This window comes from Podarcis cretensis (genome assembly GCF_951804945.1).
Source record: "Podarcis cretensis genome assembly, chromosome: 14".
NCBI lineage: Eukaryota > Metazoa > Chordata > Lepidosauria > Squamata > Lacertidae > Podarcis > Podarcis cretensis.
This window is the reverse complement of record NC_137183.1, coordinates 8,874,952-8,898,415: the sequence shown is the minus strand read 5'-3', so window position 1 is coordinate 8,898,415 and position 23,464 is coordinate 8,874,952. Positions and strand designations below refer to the sequence as shown.

The 23,464-nt window shown below is 39.1% G+C and overlaps 1 protein-coding gene across 2 annotated transcripts in view; it reads left to right on the top strand.

Annotated features, from left to right (window-relative positions):
- NPTN (neuroplastin) overlaps nt 1–23,464 on the top strand; it is a 47,689-nt gene that overhangs the window by 10,892 nt on the left and 13,333 nt on the right. The window contains exons 2-6 of one of the 2 annotated variants that reach the window (XM_079953427.1): nt 3,446–3,793; nt 12,477–12,648; nt 14,473–14,567; nt 19,234–19,367; nt 20,641–20,914. In XM_079953427.1, the coding sequence (XP_079809553.1) occupies nt 3,446–3,793; nt 12,477–12,648; nt 14,473–14,567; nt 19,234–19,367; nt 20,641–20,914 (1,023 nt within the window). The remainder of the gene's footprint in view (nt 1–3,445; nt 3,794–12,476; nt 12,649–14,472; nt 14,568–19,233; nt 19,368–20,640; nt 20,915–23,464) is intronic. The other variant, XM_079953428.1, reaches the window with a different exon arrangement.

Sequence of the window (23,464 nt, the reverse complement as noted above, 5' to 3'; positions counted from 1 at the left end):
CACTTTGGAGGCTGATATTTACTCTTCTCATTGGTCAGGCATGGCTTGACAGAGTCCTGGAGATTGTGGTATTAATGCATGCATATAAACTGTTTTTAAACAATACTCACTTCTGATTTAAGGAGTTGCACTTCAGCCATATAAGTTGCATAAGTATTTATGAAATGTATTAGAAGTAATTGAACTGGTGCCTAAATCATATGCAAAGGTTAGTACTTGAGCTGGAACCTAAGAGATGAAAAATACATTTGTGCTTATATTTAGGCTATGTATATTTTAGCAGCTTCTTCAGAACTGAATGGAAATGGCTCAGCGTGATAGGAAAGCAGCACAGGCATGTATTATGTTTCTGCAGCATTAATGTTATCCAGAAAAGCTCTCAGTAAGATGATACCTTTTTGTCACATTATAAATTTATTAAGAAGACATAATGTGACCCAGTTCATGACTAGCTAGGTAGAAATTGAGAACTGAACCACATTATGTTTTAATGTTGGGATTTATATTCGCATTGGAGGACCTTTCATCCTTTTGTTCTGCTTATAAATACAAATTTTAAACAAATTACTCAAACCTCTGCTGAATTTATTAAAACCCCAGCATAATGTTTAATTTTTAATAAGTCAGAATGCCAGCCATGGTTCTTGCATGAATGTGTATGTTTGGCAAGTGACTAAACTGTACAATATTGCAGTGTTCCTTTCCATTAGAAGATAAACAAATCTAAACTTCTATCAAGAAAAGTACAGAGGTTGATGTCTTTAAAGTGATCCAGACTTACTTAACAAGGAGTTTTTGACATACTGCCTCGAGTTACCATGGAGTGCGCCTCTGGGGGTGAAGTCAAACTGCTGTGTTAGCAGGGCCAAAGTGATCACCCCGAGTGGCAAGCCTGGGCGGTATGTACGGATGACAAGGGGCTGCCCAGATGACAAGACCTCTCTCTCTCACTCTCACTGATGTAGTCCAGAGGAAAGCAGAGTAATACATTTGGTGCCAGCTTGGCTACAGGAGTTGCAAAGAGTAGGTTTCCTAATATATGCCTATATTTTAAAGTCTGGAGACTGGGGAAAGCAATCTGAAATACCCAGTCCATAGGCTTGGTATTCTAATATCAGAGTAAGACTATGCGGAACTGAACATATAACTGTTGCTACATAATAGTGTGTGTCTGTGGTTTGGTTGGAAGGATAGCTGCTGGAATGTGAATGTCTCATTTTTGGTACTCTTCAAAGAGAACTAGGCAAGTGCTAAGTTTCAGAGCTGCTAGGAACAAGCAGATTCAAAGAGGGAGGAGATGGGTAGCATCTCAGTTCACAATACGCCTTCAGGCTGCTGGTTGGGTGTTGAGGCACAGGCTCATGGCACAAATAGGCATATGCTAATTTGTAAGTATAGATGCAGGGACGCAGGTGGCGCTGTGGGTTAAAGCCTCAGCGCCTAGGACTTGCCGATCGAAAGGTCAGCGGTTCGAATCCCTGCGGCGGGGTGCGCTCCCGCTGCTCGGTCCCAGTGCCTGCCAACCTAGCAGTTCGAAAGCACCTCCAGGTGCAAGTAGATAAATAGGGACCGCTTACCAGCGGGAAGGTAAACGGCGTTTCCGTGTGCGGCTCTGGCTCGCCAGAGCAGCGATGTCACGCTGGCCACGTGACCCGGAAGTGTCTCCGGACAGCGCTGGCCCCTGGCCTCTTAAGTGAGATGGGCGCACAACCCCAGAGTCTGTCAAGACTGGCCCGTACGGGCAGGGGTACCTTTACCTTTAAGTATAGATGCTATTATAGGCTGATTTTCAGGGAGAAATCCACCCTGTGAATAACATTTTTTCATGAGTTTAAAAAAGAGAAGAGGAAGGAGATAAATGGCCCTGTGCAAAAAACCTGAGTCCCTGCGGCCATCCACTGACAACACCCCTGCTTCTAGGGTATAAGAAAAGTTGCAGAATTAGAGAGCTGCTCTTACTTGTTGATACAGTATGTGCTGGACGATAGGTTAGCCAGTGAGCTTCATGTTTAAGTAGGCATACGAATTGTTGGTACTTGTGGTGGTGTCATATCCAGTAAAAAAATTTTTTGAATAGTATCTCATTGGTTCTCTAGTTTTGCATGTTTTCTGGTATTAGCTATTGTTTTGTAGAATGATAGCATGTCTTTAAAGACAACTTTATTATACTGCAGGAAGTTGGCAACAAACAAATGTTCAGGTTTTGTCTAGCCGAGGAACAAGACTAGCATGGATGTGCAGGAATATGGAAGCAGGTCACAGGGTGCCAGAGGGCAGATAGATATTTGACCCAACCCAGCACATTCCTTTGAAAAAATGGCCATCTGACAAAACCAACTCTTAGAAGGGCTATGTAGTTCCTTCACAAACATATGTATAACAGTTCTCTTGAACTTACTTGACAATCCAGTTTATGGGCCTGTTTGAATAAAAGGAGTGTAACATGATATTTGGATTTTATTTTATGGATTTTTTTTTTGTCAAAACAACTTTACATCATATATGTGAAGAATAATTAGGGCTTCAGGTTTTTCCCATGTGCGTAGCACTGAGTGGAGTTGACCCTGGTTGTAACTGTTAGTAGCTGGTTCTTTAGGACTTGACAACTGATACAGAGCTCTAATAAGTCTCTTTACATAGTTTCTTCCCTAGAAATCTGTGTATGGAGAATACCTTTTAAATCTGTTCCACTTTTACCAAAATTGTTTAAAGGAAACTGAATATCATGAATAATGACCAAGATTTTCAGAGAGCTTGTCTAATATATACAATTACATAGAGTTCATAAATTAAAAACATTGTAGCAGGACAACTTGTGTAATCCTTTTTAGATGGGTTCTGTGGAACAATAGCTTTTAAATAAATTCTTTGTACTGGTAGGATTGCAACTTAGAATATCTGGCTGTTGGCCATTGCAGGAAATTTAGGTCACTTTATATCTCTGAATTCCTGATACATCATGTTGAGGTCATAGCAGAGCATTTCTTATGATGGACAGCTTTTCCTAATACCTGCGTTTAAACCCAAAAGTTGTAATAAGAGAATGTATTTGTGTTCAACAAAAGCAATTGTTATTGAAGTATTATTTTATATGCCCCGCTAGCCATTTGTTAGGCATTTTAGAAAGTAAAGAGAAAATGTGTGCATTTTCCAGATGCAATATTTTATTCCAATCCAGTTTATTCTCATAGACAGTAAAATTGTTAAAACCTGATTCCTCATCTGCCAAGAGCTCAGCTTTTTGCAAGGTTGCAAACAAAATAAAAGCTTTCTGCAAGCTATAAGCTCTGTCTCTTTTCTTCTAAAAGTCATGTAATAGCCGCTATTGCAGATGAGCATGTCTTTCTTTGTTTTTCTTTTCTTTTCTGCAATTCATTTGCTTTATTCTTTATAAGATCTGTTTTCTGCTGGTCTGTCACTACATTTCTGCTGCCCCTCCCTCTAGCTGGGTTTGTCAAGTCGCCCATGTCAGAAACTAAACTCACGGGGGACGCCTTTGAGCTGTACTGTGACGTGGTTGGGAATCCCACTCCAGAGATCCAGTGGTGGTATGCTGAAGTCAACCGGGCTGAATCTTTCAAACAGCTATGGGATGGTGCTCGAAAGCGCCGTGTCACCATTAACACTGCCTACGGGGTGAATGGCGTGAGCGTGCTGAGAATTACTCGCCTTATCTTGGAAGACTCTGGGACTTATGAGTGCAGGGCGAGCAACGATCCCAGAAGGAATGACTTGAGGCAAAATCCTGCCATAACGTGGATACGAGCCCAGGCTACCATAAGCGTCCTTCAGAGTGAGTTCAGCACCCTACAGTGGTAGTACTGTAGTATCTAGAGGCAGTCAAGTGACCCTTACCCCTCCTGTGACCCTGGTATAACCCACCCATTGTCTTTGTCACATTTTTTGGTTTTGAACCCAAAACTATTCCTCTGGTTGTAGTGCTTTACTGTGTTTGCCACCTTCTTACTGTGTCTCCTCCTTCCTAGGATCAAAGGACTGGGGAGAATCTCTGGAACTGTCTTCTAGTTCCTCTGTGAAAACAAGCCCAGTATTGGATTGTTTGTTACCTCCCTTTTACTTTCTATATTAGGCTTCCTGCTATCCTAATGCTGGCTTCTTCATTGAGTGCCTTTCTACTTTGTGTTGTTCCCTGATCTAACCATTTCTAACCATTTTTTTTCTTTTGTTGGGATCTCGTGGAATGCCTTTCTTTTTCACATGATTTTGAGTTCATAGACTTCTGTATAAATCCTTCCCATTTGAATTCTGTTATATGTGAAAGCCTGGATTTTCCCTTCAAGTCACAGCACTTTACTTTTATAAATAGCATATATGTATATGCCCAGACCTCTCAAAAGTTGGTCCTTTGATTACTGATGCAGATGCTTTTGCCCCAGGATATAAAAGTGAGCCATTACTTATCATGTAGAAGTGGTAGCCAAGAATCTCCCCTTTCTCATGCTTGTAGCATGCGTTAAGCATCTTTACATGGAAAGCTGAATGATAGTGGGCCTGGTCTTATTATATGCCATGTGAGCTGGGTCCTTAATGGCTCCACTGTACAAATGACAGGTAAATCAATTAGACAATGCTATAAAGTAAGCAGGAATAGAACTGACACATACACATTTCATTTGCAGTGTTAAGCTACCATTGAGCTGTCCATCTTGTAACAAATTATATATTTTGATAGAAATTTATGCTGAATTTTTACTCAGTCAGATTGTTTTAAGATATTATTTACCTCCCTCTAAGAATTGCTGCTGTGTCCCAAAGCATCACACCCTGGGCTTCCATTTTGGTTTTCTATTGCAGCTTAGATGACACATACTCATGAGACTCTACACTTGGAGGGAGTGCCCACAATAACATAAAACACTTTATGCTTCCATTTATTATTAAACTGTATTCTGATCTCACCCAGTGTTTTGGAAAGCAGTCTTGCAAACCCGGTGTCCCCAAGCTGTGACATTTTGATCATTGGTTTAAGAGCATGCATCCTATTCCTGGCAGTGGTAGATAAACCAGAAGTAGATGATCAAATACTGGGTCGATTGTATTTATTGATATTATTTATTTATAAGAATTTTAAGAGAATGTTAAAGCAGGAAGAATCAAGTGTCTTTCACTGCTGAATGGAATGATAACTTGTGATAAACACAACGTTTTGGCTATAGTAAAATGTTGATGGATAACTTGAAGAACAGAAAGTCCTCTCACAGTTGCAGGATTTAAAATGGGCATCTTCTTGTTCAACTTGGTTTCATTTAATGTATTTGGTCACCACTTCCTTTAAATTAATATTGGCAGTATTTCCTGATTCCCTTCCGTGAATGGCTCCTTCCCTCATTGGGAATGGGTGAGCTGTGGCAGAGAAAATAACATGCCCAAGCCAGCTTGTAAGTACAAGGATGAGCTGGGATTTATAGTGAAGAACTGTCAAATATGTATTGTGTACATTTTCAGCTATGAATATTTTTACGAGCCAATGTTAGAAAAAAGGCCATTCTATTTTCAGTCTTCTTCTGTAAAACAGGCAATTATTGTAGTGAATATGTGAGAGAGCAGAGCCAGTTAGAGAATGGAATTTGGTCTCCGAAATAACCAAGATAAAATATTGGTAAGGTTATTATAACTTTTTCATATTGTCTTTCCCATAGATCCCATTTCTCATTTGTCTTGTTCATCAGAAGAGTTATACCACTATTCTGCTATGTCTCCCACATCAGCTCATGCTAAGCTGACAACCAAATTAAAATTATAAAAGTCTACACCTACCAACCACAGTCTTCAGTTCAGACCTGCTTGCTGTCCAAGATTCTTGGAAGGATAATCAGTTTGTTTCAGGGTCTGAGTCTGCTTTGTTCCCCAGCCTCCAGTTCACTATTGGGAAATTAGAAAATGGCTATAGCTTTTGAGAGAAGTGGGTGACGTTTTAGCCAATTCACTTGCCCCTCCATTCTGGATAAAGCTTTTCAAATGCAGGCAAATAGGTCCAAGGCAGTTGTGAAATTGGACCTTTTTCCAGCAAGAAATATTGTAACTTTATTTTGTGTAGGAGTTGGGTGACATTTGCAAGCAAGGTTGCCAGGGCATAAATCCTGCCAAATTTCAGAAGAGCAGCTGCAGTGATTGCCCTACAAGCGTAGCTATCACAGTTTTTTGGTGTGTAAAAAAGAAGGAATTCTTTAATTTTCCCTAGTGTTTTATGGAAAGTTGGTCTAAAAATTGCAGACACAAAAGGTGCTCCTGGGTCAAAACAAAGAAACAAACAAAACATTCAAATTGCAGTTGAATCGTTTAAGGGACTTTTGTGCTAGGCAGCTTTCAAAAATTGATTTTGAGGAGGAAGAGTCTAAAAGGATGAGCTATCCAGGTAAAGTCATTCACTTTCATTACAAGCTAAACTTGTTGGTTACAAAGGAGCTTAACCCCCTTACATTCTGATGGCTTGGGGAAAATTATTGTTTTGTTATTATGTTACGTATTTTTGTGTTTTTGTACTGTGAGCTGCCCTGTGATCCTCAGATTAAGGGTGGTATATAAATTTAATAAATAATAGGTTTTGCTTTTGCAATGCTGCTCCCCCCCAAACGTTCTCACATTTTCCTTATATATGATAAACCTGGAGACATACTTTTGCTTTCAGTAGATCCTCACCTGCAGCAAAAGTAGATGTCTGGATTGCTGAGGCACCATGAAGCTTGTCAGAATTCATTTTTCTGACTTGAATGCTCTAGCACCAATCCCGCTTCACCTCAGACAAACCTCAACTCCATTCACGGTACCCCAGCTTATGATTCATCAAAATCTAATGACTCCTGAACAAGCTCCTCCAGTTTACCTTAGAGAGCATACAGGGTTTGTGATACAACATTTTTGCTGCCGTTTCTTCCACCTGAAAATTTTGAGCCTTTGTTTTTCTTAATTTATAGTCCTTAGCACAACCTATTTGCAAACTTCATTCCATAATGTCTGTTAAAGTATAGCTTCAAGTTTCCTATCTTAACACAAAAATAGAACAGTTCTAGAAAAATAGTCACACAAAAAATCAAAAATTTGTAGAAATAATTACTTCATTTAATATTGCAATTTGTTTGGAAAGAGCATATGAGTGAGTAATGTAACATCTGGGTTTGTGTGTACATATCTGTTGCATAGACATGTATTGGGGGGGGGGAATGTGTATGTGTTTCGAGAACATAGTAGCTGGGAATGTGGATGGGAGGAAGTGAAGTATGCCAAAGAATCTCAAAGGGTAAAAGAAGAATCTGTCATGGCAGAAGGTGTCATGCTTGTGTGAAATTCGTATGTTGATGAGTGTGCAGTTATGGCTTTCTTCTTTTCTAGGCACTTCTTCCTTTAGCTCACCAGCATTTCTTTCATTTCTTCTCAATATACCATTGGAAAATAACTAGCCTTAGTTGCTGTGGTTCCTCTGCCTGAGGAATAGAGTCTTGGGTAGTCCAGGCCAGAAATTACACTTCTATACAGTGCTGTCATGGTCTTTTACAGTAGTGTCTTGTCAGTAACATACAGTACCTGCTTCAAAGAAATGTACATTTTAGGGTCAACAGTGAGTAATACCACAGTAAAAGAAATGGTTGGAGCTACAAGCCTAGCAAGGGAACAAATATGGGTACAGAGTTCTATGGTTTAAGTGTAAGAAAAAACTGTGTTAAATATAGGGTGGAAGGAAGAGGTGTTGGTCAAAGAAGTGCACGTCCATATAAGGTGAAGCAATAGGGTCACCATTAGTTACAAATAGGTTCTAGATAATGTGTGGTGGCTAACATAGGCAGGCAGGCAGCTTGGCTGACAAGGAACTGATAAAGCCAAAGCTTCAATTGCCATCCCCAGCATACCTACGTAACAGTGCTGCTTTGCCAAGACAGTGACGAGCAAGACAATATTGTAGTTCTCTGTAATAGAGTTGATGTAGGTAGATGCCAGCCATTTTAGGCCCTACAAAGACAGTAATACACACACAGAAGAGGACTGTTTTGTTCAGAGTAGACTCACTGAAATTAATTAGCATGACTAAGTTAGATCCATTAATTATTGTACGTCTATGCTGAGTAAAACTTAGTCAAATATCACGCTCCATCTGTTTTGCCATTGTCCAGTTTCTCTGTTATGGATTACTTGGGTTTCTGAAATGCAGTTTTCAGTGTTGTGTATAACTTTCATATAAACTCAAAGCACAAAGTTTAATACTGTATGTCAGGAAGATATGCTTTGTGTTCATTTGTAACTTTGAGACTTATGCTTTATAGAGCATTTGAAGGGTGTCCCAGTTATATAAAACTGACAGTGATGTGGAAACATGTAAAGCTATCTAAGGTAATAGCTCTTGCAGTAAAAAAAGACATTAAAAGAAAGCAGCCAGCATATTGCGTTGGATTACAGAATCTTCCTACATGAAATGGAAAATGGCTCTATGTGTCAACATACAAGTCATGACTAAAGCTAATAATGTAGATGGTAAACAATTTGATTGGGATATTTTGACTTACAGTACTGGCTTCATGTTTTGAGCTCAGATTTATAAATATGCTTCTTTCCAATTATGGTAATTAGAATCTTCCAAAATACAGATAACAACCTTGTGACAAAACAATGCTAAAAAATCCTTCTGCAGTTTAAGCTGGATAATTCCAAGAGACAAACTAATAACTATGCCATTTGATATCTCCCAAAGTATTGTGCATCTTTACTCTGCCCCCTTCCTTCTGCTTTGGTTTCCACGTTTTCCTGCTTAACAGTCACTCGAACATTGTTCATACATTTACAGCTTTTCCTAATAGAGATCTGGGTGTGTCCTTTTCAAATATTGATAGTGCATCATTTTTTACATGCAGTAATAACTGGCTCACCAAGTATCTTTGATCTAGAACTGCTATTAATTTTATTTTTTTCTTATTGCTTCAACTGTATGAGTGAGTTTGGTTGATCACAGTTTGTGGGTAGCAAGAATGTGTAACCTTTTAACATCAAGGTAACAGCACCTGAAGAATGGAGCTGGGAGGACATTTAGTTGCTGATGTTCTGCTCTCATTTTCAGTTGAGTTTTAGATTTCTGGTGTTCAGGTTGCAGTAGGAAAAGCATAACAAATAACTTGCAATTTGGGAGAATGCAATATAGCTCTATCTCTTGGACTTAGAGGAATCCTGGGAAATACCTGCTGATTGCTCTGAATGCTGCCGTTTGACAATCACATGTTGCCAAATGAAAGGAAAAGGAAAATATTTCCTAATAAAAGTATGTCTCCTAAATATCAGTCTTAAAATAAATTATGAACTATAAACCAGATTAAAACACACTTTCACCTTTTATAGAGTTCTTGTTCTCTTTAATGAAGTCTGCATAATAGCACCTGTCATAGCACCAAGGGAGGGGCTTCAAGAGGATCCTGCACTAGAAACCCTGTTTGGGCCACAGTTGTACCTAGATCAGTTCCTACATGCGATCCTAAATTGGGATAGAAGTTCCACCACCACCTTCCATTCCCTGAAAATAATTTCTGAGGCATCCCCCCTACCATCTCCTTCAACTCCCCCGAAATGTGCCCTTACCTTTTGTGCTTCTCAGTCTCCCTCCTCACTGCTCTTCTATAAAGCTGCTTGTACTTTCTCCCCACGCAACAGTTAACCAGAAGTAAATGATTATCCATATGGGCAATGTCTTTCTAGGTCTCCCAGTCTCTCTCACAGCTTTTTTTAAAGTCCACATTATAAAATAATGTGGATTTGTGTATTACATGAAATGAGAGACTGGTATGAAAAGAGGTGTTTCAAAAATAGACGTGCTACTTGCTTTTAAAAGTGTTTTGCCATGTTATAACCCTGTGGCCCTTATACATGAGTAGCTGTAGCTGCAGGACAGAGTTGAAGGGCCAATACACTTTAATGCTGAACAGGATATAGAAAATACAAAAACTTTGTTTTAAAAATCTAACTTATTCTGGCATTTACTATTTTTCTTAAGGGAAAGGCAGGCAGGCAGGCAGCTGGGTAGGAAAATAAATGAAACATTTAAAACAGTGCAATTTCTCACTGTAGACTGGCAAAAATGACAGGTTTTGTTAATGGAGGCATAAAATGCAAACTACTATTGAAATAATTTTTCTTCCTTTCAGTTAATACGTTGCTTTCAGAATGTTTATGCAGATGGACCTTTTAAATCTTCTCTGATGTGATGTCAGACCATATTAAAGCTGGAAACAAGTTTTGTAGAACCTTTCAGAATAAACATTCATTGCTGCCTATTAGCACTTCATAGTAATAAAAGTAAAAACAGTGCTGTTTTTCTAGGAAAAAGAGGTTCCTGAACTCACCCTGTTCTCTTATAATGCCAATGGCACCCACCTGAGAAGTGCAGAACAGAATTCTGTTGAGTTCCGACTGAAGAAAAAAACCTGAATAAAAACATTGGGAGACCTGATTATGGATCTCCTATGCCTTGTATAAATTAGCCCCAGAGCCCTGAAGGGCTCAAAAATCCAACAATAAAAAAATCTACACACTGCTTAACTGCCATGGCTAGATTTATTCTGGAAATGTCTCAAAAGAATGTCTGTTTTTAACTTAAAAGTATAACGAAGAGGGATCAGAAGAACTCCCATTCTTTTTTCCTTTGAATGTTGAAATGAAAACTGTTATTGGGAACTGAACTTGATGCACTTCAGTTCTATGGTATATAAAACTTAGAGTCCCCATAAACCAAGGCTGTGTTTGTAAGGACACTTCACTATATATAAATTGTTGTTCACATATCCTCTGTTGTAATTTCATGTTGAATATGTGATGCATTACTATGCAAGCACCAGTTTTAGTTGCACACTAATAAATACAGTGTGGATGAACCCATAATTGCAAATTTAAAAAGTTAAAGGAACAATGTTGGAGGGATCCAAAGTGATATCACGATATTTGAGGTTAAGGTACTGGAGCAAATGTATTTGTTCCATGCCCGTTTGGTTGAACTAGTTGCTGCTTGTTCCAGAGTAACCTCTTTAGTCCTAGATACTGTGTGGGGTTGTTCGCATGTGCATATGCATGCAAACGTAATTTTCTTCTATTTCTATCATAACCTGCCACGTAATTTAAAAACAAAACACCAGTGTGTGGCTGTGATTTAAAGTGGTGCATTGATCTCTCTTAGATTGTATTATGATACCATAATACAATCTTGGTATTTTTAAGTTATGTAAGTATTATATGCAATCTAAGTGTCTGATAATGACATGATTTTCTTCGTTAGCTTCTTGGAAGTTTGGCATTGGCAACTCAGTTTGGAAAACTCTATACAGGGATTTAGCAGAGACACAGCTTATTGTGCTTTACTGATATCTTTAATAGGATATTTGCCTGTTTCAGCAACAGCATTTTATCTATAATGGTGTATATGAGAGCATCCAAAATATCAGTAGTATCCAACTATTGCGTCCCATCAGCACAATGATTTATGCTTGTACAACTCAACTTTCAAATCCTCTCTTCCCACTGTGCACAACCCAATAATGATCCAGAACATGGGTAGGCAAACTAAGGCCCTGGGGACGGATCTGGCCCAATCGCCTTCTAAATCCGGCCTGCGGACGGTCCAGGAATCAGCGTCTTTTTACATGAGCAGAATGTGTCCTTTTATTTAAAATGCATCTCTGGGTTACTTCTTGGGCCTGCCTGGTATTTTTACATGAATAGAATGTGTGCTTTTATTTAAAAGGCATCTCTGGGTTATTTGTGGGGCATAGGAATTCGTTCATTTCCCCGCCTCTAAAATATAGTTCGCCCCCCCCACAAGGTCTGAGGGACAGTGGACCAGCCCCCTGCTGAAAAAGTTTGCTGACCCCTGATCCAGAGGGTTGGGGAAACCCCCAGAACAGATTTATGGGGCATGTAGGGTGAGGGCAGTTCCATTGCGCAAGTGTAAATCCTTGGGCTAATGAAACAAGTTACTTAGCGCTATATTGGATACAACTCTGTATTTTATTTTATTTTATTTTAGTGGAATAGGCTGAATGTTGCTTGCATAAATGAGGATGAAGGTGTTTCAAACTGATGTTATGTGTACATGTCAAAACTTCACAATGGTGAATTGGCTATTACTTGGATGGAGCTTATTTTGCTTGCATAGCTGTTAACTATGCCTCTTCCACTGCTGAGTCTGATAAGGTGTAAATGTTACTAACCTTAACCTTACGTGTGATTATATTAAATATGAGAAACTCCAGAATGTATTTCATTCTTTTCTTTTTTCCCTTTTCATATAGGGGGACTGGTCCTTGTTGCCTTTCTCTGCTGCTCAGCTGTTCGCTGTATGACTTTCTTGATGTCTCTTAAGCTAGTGAAGCTGTGTTCCATGTGTAGTTCTCTTCCCTCTCCCAGTTCCTCTGCCATTTAGTTGTGATGTGTAGGGCATTTTAGTGTGCAGAAACTGATTACTCTTCTTTTTAATGTACCTTCTTTTTTAGAGCCCAGGATCAATGCCAGTAATGATACAATCATCATTCCACAATCTACACCTCCCATCACACTACAGTGCAACCTCACAACATTTCCCAGCCCTCTCACTGACAGCTATTGGGTGAAAAATGGTGTAGAGATTTCGGATACTAGAGAGAACACAGACACTACTCAGTACAGGTAAGCCTTGAAGTGGTTTTGGTATTGTCCCTAAAAAATGAATGAAGCTACAGTATAGCTAAACTTTTTCCAGTGAAACTTGACATGTGTGGCTAATAAATTTTAGGTGACATTTAAGACGCATTACTGTGGATTCAAGTTGAGCATTATGTCATCAGGAGTAATGTTCAAAATAATACAGTTTCTGCTGGCCAGAAGTTGTGTTTTCTGTGTTGTAAATATTCTTTTTTGTATAATTTATCTCATCTTCCTTTAATAATAAGAGTAAACTCTGCAACATAATTACATGCAAACCTCCTCAGTTTGTAGTATGTGTAGGACTCATATAGAATTTGAGTTACCTTGGTGCAGTTCTTTTAAATTGTACCATGTGAGAAGTCCAATCTAGGCAATACTATATGCTAGGATTGCATATTTCTGTTCTATGCTCCAGATCGGGCAGTTGGGTTGTTCTTTGTTCCAGCAGTGGATCAAATCTAGAGCTAGCAGTTGCTGCCCAGTTTTTTGCAGCTTATTTCAAGGTTTGGTCCATGCTTAGAGCATAGTACTGACAGAACCTTGGGTACCTTTAGCTCCTGCTATAGAACTTCTAAGGGTGTACTCCAGTTTATGGTGATTTAAAGGGGTATCAGCCTTGCTTAGAAATAGTAGCTACTTCCTTGCTACTAGCATCTTCAACATGGCAGTGACTTCACACAAGAGTATTGTCTGGTCTTCATGATCATTGGGGCAACGTATAGTATTTGTCAATGTTTAAAATTCAAGTATATGGATCTGTGCCTTGAGTTGCAATATATATTAAAGTTGGGTAATTTTGCCTGACTCAGCACACTAATTTTGAGTTTAAGACTAGAAGCTGTAATACAACTTGGTTAGCACTGTTGGTCACTTTAGAGACATTCATATTCTAGTCCTTAACTTCAGAGCAGGGGAAAACAGTCTTTTTAACTGAGGTGTGCTTAATAACTACAGTATATCCCTGGGGGGGGGGGGGATTTAGTGGATGTGAAATTGATTAAAGACGTGGTGATCTGGAGTGAGATTGTGGTGTGAGCAGATTATTATGCAGGGCTGCTGTTTGAAAAACTCTTCAGAAGTTGCCAAAGCACCTGAGTGTGCTCAGTACCCACAGGATACTGGCTGACTGGAAAAGGAAATTGAAAACCACCTGGGAGTGGTATGGTGTGTCATGCAGGAGAGTAGGACTGACTGAAACAGTGAACAGGAGCACTTATGCAACATTTTGTTAAAATTCCCAGTTGTCTTCTAACTGTTAATATCTACAGAGGAGCCCCTGCTTTAAACTTCAACCAGCACAGGGGGTTCTGCTTTCCACATAGCAGAACTTTCTCAGTTGTGGCATTGTATCTTTGAGAGACAAATGGTTTGTCAACAAGGATCTATAAAAGCACTTACCAGATTGCTAGTGATGCCCATAACTCATAAACTAGTGAGGTTGCTCTGCAGAAAGGTAGGGCAAGTGATTTAAAATCACTCTTAACCATCTTGAACACTAGAAAGGTTTTATTTAATTTCCAACCAAAGCATCTCCCAGTAAGCTACATTAAACCAACAAGCAAATGCACAAAATTAGAAAAGACCCCACTTTAAATATGTGCCATGCGTAATTATTTGACTCCTGCATTTTCTTGTGTAGAAGAAAACTTAAACTATATGTAACAATCATTTTGGAGTGGTTTAGATTCACTTTTTTCGTTCACAGAATGAACCAGAGACGATTGAGCTATTGCTTCTCAGCAACCAGAGTTGATTTGTTACCAATTGTGAGCTAACTATCTGGATCCACATTTCTTTTCTTTTCAGAATTCCAAAGCCCAGAGCAGATGATTCAGGGGAATATTTGTGTGTGTTCGTATTTGCGGGTTCCCCTGTAGCAAATGCCACTATAGAAGTGAAAGGTATGCCTTTATTTTTATTTTCTGCTTCCTTTTTTAAAAAGCTTAATTTCTACTAATTGTTTCTTTGTATCACTATTCTTGAATCACTTTATTTAGTTCTTGCCATCTCACAGTTGCATCTTACTGCATGAGTGGTCATCTTCCACACATGTCTCAACAAATTTGGATTGTCTGTTGAATTGCTTAGTCAAATTGCCCACAGAAAACTTTGTATTCTTAGAATAGTGTGTACATTGGTATTGTTTCCTTGCTGTACTCTTTTACCCTGTTTAATGGGCTGCCCACTATGTTTTGTCAAAACAATTTTCCTTGCTGCTAAGCATCAGTCTCTCCAAGCTTCAGCTCTCTTCAGAATGTCTTTCCTTGTAGAAAATGTCATATCTCTCCTTAGGTTCAGAATAGAGTTTTGGGTGGGGCCAGTTCAGGAGCGAATGTAAAAGACTCTCCTGTAAAGATCTTATTGTGCATCTTCATTGGGTCTAGAAGAGAGTGTCATACAGTATTGCAGAAGTCCAATACTCTGTGAATCCCAGGCTCCCCCTTCTCTGCCCCACAACATTTCAAAGGAGCTCAAACTACTTTCTCTTTTAAAAGAGGCAGAAAGTAATTCTACAGTACTGTGAAAAGCTTGGCATGACACGTCATCACTACCTTGATGCTTACATGGTGATCATTTAGAGCTGTAAAGAGCAATAGGGCACAGAACATTAAATCCAGTCTCTGACTTTGAATCTTAATGTTACTTAAATGTTACACATAGCAAGTTGAAAAAGTTAAGTACACTGTTTCCTATAGATTTTGTATTTATCCACATGACTGCTTAATCATTACCAAGTCTAAATTAATAACTCAATTCTCTCAATTGCTTGCACAGTGTTCCCATCTGGCCCCAGGGACTGAAGTTCCCCATCTCTGCTTCAGCACAGTGCCATTTACTTTCTTAATTTTCTCTCTACCATCTTTAGGTTCCCGTCCCCCTTAAAGTTTAATGGTTTGTTTCATCCTCCAGCACCTTCTTTCTTTCCCTTTCTTGGGCTCATCAGCTGATTTTCATGCTTCTAACAGTCCTCCTTTCCAGGGTTTTGTGCAGAGACTTTTTTTTCACCTGTTGCCACCTGGACTACTTTCTTGTACAAACTATAATTTCTACACTCATTAGACTTGGTTCTCTAGCAAAGGCTTTGCCTTATCTTCAGTTTGCTATCCTTTCTTGTTGAATGATCATGCTTTGCTGAATTGTTATAAAATGCAAGTTCTTTTTTCCTCTCTCAGCTGCTTCTGTTTAACTCCTGTTGATATTTTGTGACAAGAACTTGTCCGTGATCTTTGATGCTTCTTTGCCTTTTTCGCTACAAATTCAGGTTCTTCAACTAATCAGCTTTCTGAAAATATTTTATTGCTTTTCAAAGGATAACTAGAACTCTGTTCACTTACTTTATCTAAACCCGATTATTACAAAAACCTTTTTGAGGATCTCTTTACTTAATTGAAAAGCATTGTTGTCCAGACTGCAACCTTCCATATCTTCAACTTTCAATGTGACCATGTCTCTTCCCTTTGGTCCTTTCATTTCAAACTTTAGATTCTTCAAATGTGTGTGTTTATTTGTCTCCTCCTGCCTCTATTTGTAACCCTTCTGAATGCATGGGTCTTCTTAGAAAAAATATGAGGATTTTCCACTACTCTAAAACAATGAAGATGAGATTTAGCATGTTTACAAGTGCAATAAAATGTCTGTGTGAGTTCTCCTATTCAATATGCATGCCACTCAGCCATGCTTTTTTTCAAGGTACTTGAATCCATTCCATTTCCTCCCAGTTTTTCTGACTATTAATAACAATTTATCCGAACACCTCAGTTTGTTAGACAATATGTCCTGGATTTCATCCTGTTTCATACTTCATCAGAACAAAAATTTCTCACAGATGTCAGCTGTAGATCTCTGAACTTGGAACCACCCATTCATAGGGTGTGTCTTTTTAGGATTCAGTCACAATTTATTAGTCCTTCATTTTTCATGTCCTCCCACTGGCAACCTGTGACCCCCTGGGTATTGCTGGTCTACAATGCCCATCATTTTGCCCACTGGACAAGCAGCAATATATTTTTGGGGACCATATTTTTGCGGGTATTCAGTGACTATATTTTTGTGGTTATGTAGTGAGCTTTTAAAAAAAACCAAAACATTGCAAATCTTCATGATTCTGCATTCTTTTCTATGTAGTAAAGAATGAATGGGCCCTTGAATAACTTCCATTGTATTTGATATATGTGTCAGAGACCTGGGATTGGACTCTGGCTGGATTAACAGATCAGGCCCTAGCAGTCGCCTAGAAGGGCATGTGTGACAAAATTAGCTGCCTTGAAAGCGAATGGGTTTTAGAGGTGGTAACTGAAGCATACCAAGCCATCTGCTAATGAAGGTTCATCTCAGGCAGTTCATTGATCTCACGTAATCTCTCAAAAGTATTACTCTACAACAGGTCTTGGGAGTTAAAGAACTGGCAGGAGCAAGTGTGCTGGTGTGGGGTCCTCAAGAGTGAAGAAGTTCTTTGCTTCACATGAAAGTTCATCTTTTCAAGTGTCAAAATTGTGCTGGTTTAAACAAATACATTACTGAGTAGAATGTTATAAAAATATAATTTGTGTGTGTCCCCTTCTTTCTTACATTCAACATTTACTCTTCACTCTGTTGTAGGTCAGACATTCAGTTGTTTTGGAATTACACATTAAACATGAGTCATAGATGTGCAGATGCTTCTGGAGACAACTTAGACTTGTTTAGAAAAGAAGCAATATACATTTATAAGTGTCCAGTTAGTTTTCCTGGTGTGAAAAGTTTCCTTGTATATACAAAAGATATATTGAATAATTATTTCTTATGCACTAGAAATATTGGCTTTTATGTACTCTTCATATCCCTAAATGTGCAGGTCTGTTACTCAGTGGTGTCTCTTAAGAAAAAGGAAAGAGAGAAAAAAGGCTACAAAGGCCACTTTCACACACCATTGTAAGGCAGGATTTACTGAATGAAGAGTGCACGTAACTTTTTCATTCCTTCATGCAATTGGGTAAAATAAACCAGTAAGCAGCAGTTAAGGTGGACATCCCATGATGTACAAACCCTGCATCCAGTTTGTTGCTCCAGATAAACCAGAATTTTTTTCCCGACTTCACCACTTGCTATACTGGCTTGATCATCGCTTGTTTGGGAACAACAGACCAGGATGCCAGGTTTGTCATGGGAAGGCAAACATAATTGTGGCTTCCTGGTTTATTTTACCAAGTCTTGCCAAAAAATGAATGAAATGGGCAGTGTGCACTAGCAAGCTGCATGTTAACAGTAAGCCAAGATTCCTGGTATGCTGTGATGTGTATTTGATATATGTGTCAGAGACTGGGGCTTGGACTCTGGCTGGATTAACAGATCAGGCCCTAGCAGGCCCCATTAGATAAACCTCAGCATATTTAGAGGGGAGATATCTGGGAATTCCCCATATGGAACGCAAATGCATTTATGGATGAAATCAGGTCGAGGATAACCTGCTGATTTGTGCCTTAAATGCAACGCCCAGAGAAAGTTTTTCATCATCTATTCTTAACTGTTTCTCAGGCGGATCCCCCCAGGAAGTGACAGTTGAACTCTTAGCTGATAACGATCTTTAGATTACACACCTGGTACCCAAATGTGCTCTGGCAGCTAAGAATCTCCATTCTAGATAGCTTAATGATTCCTAATTTTATAACCCTATGCTGTAAATTTTTATGTTGTAAACTTTTACAGGTCCTGTTGTGTAATTTCAGAAGAAAGTGTTATTCTTATCCCCCGCTGTACATTGTAAAGGCTTTTGGCTATTCACAATAAATTGCTTGATTTAAAAATAGATAAAGCGAACATTTCTACTGTAGAAGGACAACTAATTCAGGATGTCTTATGAGTCACACCTGAGAATTAATTCAGTATATTAAATAATGATGGTAGTGTTTATACATTATACACGTATAAACATTTCTAGTTATTTTCATATGCCTTTGCTACATCTTACAGGTGTTTGTCATTCTTTAAAAGAATAACATCAATAACATCTTACTGGTTATATAAATGCTTTCTCTATTCAGCTCCCATGGTTAATGATTATTAATAATTAAAAGAAGCTTTTAAAAAATCTTGATTCAGTAATACAAAAGAGAAGATTTATGCAGTTGATTATCTTAAACCAGTATTCAAGGTCTTACAGATTTAATAAGCTTTCCTAAAAATTTATCCAACCAGTGTTTCTTTTGCTCTTCTGTACTTTAGTTGATGTCATCAAAGAGGCAACTAATTAGAGATCATCTTACAAACTAGAGACATTTAGTTCTCACTGTCCATGAACTATGGACCTTCTTTGCATCTCTCTTGGCTTTTAAGTTCATAGGACCCAGTTCGTTTTTGACTTAGAAGGAACTACTGCTAAATAAATACAACAGTTTCTAATGGGAGAAATCTGTGAGAGCTGGTGACATGGAAAACTTAATGTAAAATATGAACCTACCACAAGATAATGACAATCTATAATTGAAGCTTTTACCATAATCAAAGCTTTTAACTCTATCTTGAACCTACTATTAAAACATAATTTTTTAAGAGCGCTGTATTCTTTTTGTGTACGTGTGTGTGTATTAGCTGCTCCTGATATTACCGGGCACAAACGAAGTGAGAACAAGAATGAAGGACAGGAAGCACTGATGTATTGCAAGTCTGTAGGCTTCCCATACCCTGAATGGACATGGTATAAGAAGAATAATGGCTTTTCTGAGGTGAGTATAAGATGTGATACTACTAGGCAAGCCTGAGCAGCTGGCTGACATTTCAGTTAGGAGATAAAACACATTACGATGAGTTACATAATACCAGTTGTATCATTTCCAGTGGACAGCAAATCTTGAAGGACTCAAATAGAGATCTTTCCCAGCATTACCACTGGTCTCCTTTTAGCTGGAGATGTTGGGGATCAAACCTGGGACTTGCTACATGCAAAGCATCTGCACTTCCTTGTTATAATGGTCCCTGAATCAAAGTCTGAATGTGTTGCTTTTAAATCTAGGTAATTTATTTCAGGTCTCAGTTCTAATTATTATGAGAGTTAGCCTCTCTGATATGTAGGGGTTTTTAATGCTACATCTCATTGTCCTTTGCAAGTATGGTCTTCTTTATCTTATTCTACCTGATCTAAACCCTGCTAGATCAGCATACTGTCCATGCCTGGAATTTTATTTTATTGTGATACAAATTCTATTTTTCACCGCAAAGCTGCAAAAAGGTAGGGAAAAGCCAGTTAATGGGCATTCTGTTTTGGTTCTGTTGAATGCTGCTCGAGTGGGCATCTTTGAGAATGAGAGGGCTGATTAGGTGGCTAGGAAGAATTTGGGACACAGGGACACAGATCTTGTGCTGCCATTGTCCTCCTTGAAAGTTAAAAGCTGGTTTCAAGAGACTATTAGGTGAATGGCACAGACAGTGGGTGTTTGATTCTACAGGTAGGAGGATATTTTCCTTTTGTTCATCATTTGAGGATTTCTGAATTTTTAAACTGAGACAGTGGCAGAGACAATTTAATCTGTACAGATTTCTGATGGGGCATAGCGCTTTTCAGAGTGGCTTGTATCGGGCTAGGAGGATTGTGACTGGATATTGTGAGTTTTATGGAGTGGAAGAAACAGTTGCTCATATTTCATGGGATTGTTTGAGGTATATGAAAGACAGTGGGCCTCTCCATAGGATTTGTGGTTTGGACATTACAGATTTGTCTGTGGGGGCTCCCCTTTGAGACGAGACTCGGGGGTTTTGTGTTGGAGAGTTTATAGCAGTGCATGAATGATACAAGTCTCAGAGGTTGTGACTGAAATGTGATTGCACTGTTGCCAGCCTGTCATACTTCACTCCTTCCCATATGACTGGTGTTAAGCTTGCATGGCAGAGAACACAAAGAATGATTTAAAAAATGTGTGTGTGTAGTAAATGAGCCAGTTATCTACAACACTTGCTAACAATTATTATTTTGGCCTTTGTTCTTTTACTGCTTTTCATTAGCCCATCAAAAACATTACTGGCCGCTTCTTCATTACCAATAAAGAGAACTACACTGAACTGGTCATAGTGAACCTGCAGATCGATGAGGATCCTGGCGTGTATGAATGCAATGCAACCAACTCAATCGGCTCGAAGGCTGAAGAAACCATCCTGCGTGTTCGCAGTCACTTGGCTCCTCTGTGGCCCTTCTTGGGGATTCTGGCGGAGATTATAATTCTTGTTGTTATCATTGTGGTTTATGAGAAGAGGAAGCGGCCAGATGAGGTCCCTGATGGTAAGAGTGTTTTCTCAACTAACTGTATTTCCAAGGGGAGCCAGCCCCCTCCTCTTTGCTTCAGAGAGACTTCCTTTCAAAATGTGGGAACCTCAGAAATCAGTAGTTCAGAAATCCACAGTGCTGCAGGCTACATAATAAACTTTGCCTCTCTTCTGCCTCATAATGGGTTAAGTATAGGGCCATAATTTCAACTTCATAAAATGTGGATTGCAGAACAAGGAGCCTGCTTGGTTATGTGTGTCTTTATAGTCGAGATAACTTGAAATTGTATTCAGCAGAGATCATTTTGGAAGCATTGCTTAGCTGAGCTGCTGGGCAGTACTAAGAAATGAGGGAGGGCTCATATTCCATGGAATGGTTTTTGTTGCCTCTTGAAATAATCCTAGGGGAATTAATGATTTTAAAGGTAACATTAGAACGTAGTTGATTTTGCTCAAATGCAGCTTGCTTTCCTCAGTTCAACGTTGTGGTGTCTTGCAGAACAACATTTTGGATACTTCTAACAAAACAGATGTTTAATCAAATATGCTCACAAGGCTACCTTTTGCATGTGTAGTGTAAAGACTGGTTACCTAAAAGCACCTGCAACTCTTTGTAGTGAGAGAACTGTTGTCATTCACACTTTATTTTTGTTTATTTTTAAAACACCCAGATTTGTAATTATGTTTTTATATATATAAACATCAGGCCAAGAACTTAGAATTGAATCCCCCAAATCAGCTTTTTTCATATTGAAAGCCACCTTAAAAAGGTATAACCTTAAAGGAAAGGCACCTTAGAAATATTTTGTAACAAAATTAAACAAAAATTAACCAAATATTATTATGGAAGCACACCTAGTGGTGGACACAGCTGGGGGGTCTTGTGTAAAATAACTTTTCGTTGCCTCATCAGAGGTGAGTGATATTGGGTATCATGTGGGCAGTATATTGCTTTTAAATAGCTACTGGAAAAATATAGGGGTAAATGCTGCCTATAAAATGTAATAATTCTGGCCTGCTTAGGGTGTATAGGACACGGTAAAAAGCATTATTACTATCATAGACATAACTAGTGCTTCAGCCTAAGATCTCATAATGGATTCCGTCCTATAGTCCTGTTTTTGCACAGCTAACTTGTCAAAATATTCACCTATTTAAGATGAACATGTCTGATGCTCAAAGGGAAGCTTCTTGGGTAAGTTTGTAGCAAAAAAGGTCAACATTTTTGAGTAAAACCCTGCAGTGTAAATTTTGCTTCTCCCAGCTGTAAAAATGTCTGTGTGGCCACACAGGAAGACTGACCCTGACATGCTCGCTCATGTGGACTGCATGTTCTGAGACTGGAGGAAACTAGCCCCAGATGTATACAAGCAACTTTAAGCAGGCCCAAAGATACTACCTTTCTTTTCCTTTTGCTCTGCTGCTTCAAAGTGCAACTAGCAGTGGTATTACTAGGCATGTGTGTCTATGGTTATGTAGAGCTAATACTGCAGGATGGCTATAGAACAGCTCTGAGAAGATTGCTTGTGGGGGGGGGGGCGTGCATACTAACGTGGAAAAGTGTGTCTTTGTGCAAGTCCTTCCCCCTTGGCCAAAGGCTAGGAGCAGGAGAAAGCTGTGTTATTTTGATTGCCGCTTCCTCTGCAGATGGCTTCTCTGTAGGGAAGTGTTTGATTAATGCTAAAGCTTTTTACCACCTCTTAACAAGACCCAAGCAGGTCTAGAGCCAGATTGGTTGGCTGCAGCTTGCAGTCTGGCATGAAAATAGTTGTGCATGGCCTTATTTGGAAGATGCTGGTTACTGTTTGATCAGATTATAAGCATTTGCCAACACTGTGCTGGGTTCATTTTAATGCACTCTTAGAAAGATGCATGTGCCAGGAATTAAGTGTGTGAAAACATGAGTTTCCCTGTTGTGTTCTCAGCTATTTGAGAACTCGGGGAAAGCGGGTAAGGGGGGCTGTTGCCTGATATGGATGGCATCCTGTTGCTGTTGGCCAAATAGCTCACAGTTGGAATCCTTATTTTGACATAGCAACATTTCCTAGCTATGGAATTGATGCTTCCTTCTAAGCTTAATAGAAGTTCTGAAACATCAAGGCTGCATGCTTTGAAGAAATCCCAGTATCTGCATTACCCCTTTCATTAACGGGAGTAGGTTTCATGTTGTGTACCTGTCAGGAGTTGGCTGCCTTTTCCTTTTGGCTTCATAAATATTTTTGTTTGTTTGTTCAACTGTTGCTGTGAGGAAAGCCATCCAAATTTAGAGTGGTTCACGAGGGGAATAAAAGGGAAGCTAGCTTTCCTTAAGCCAAGTTAGCAATCCCAATAATGGATAATGTCAATAAAACAAAAGGAGAGCTTGAATCATTATCCTTGTGGATAGTCTGCTGATGTGGGCTCATGCCCGATAGGTAACCTGAGTTATCCATTGCATTCCGCACCGGTGGTTAAGTTAACTGAATGGATCAAGTGCATATGCCATTTCAATTGGTTTGTGGATTACAGCCTAACCAGGCCAGTTCTAATATAACCTCTGATTTCATCCGTTTGTAACAGGTGATGT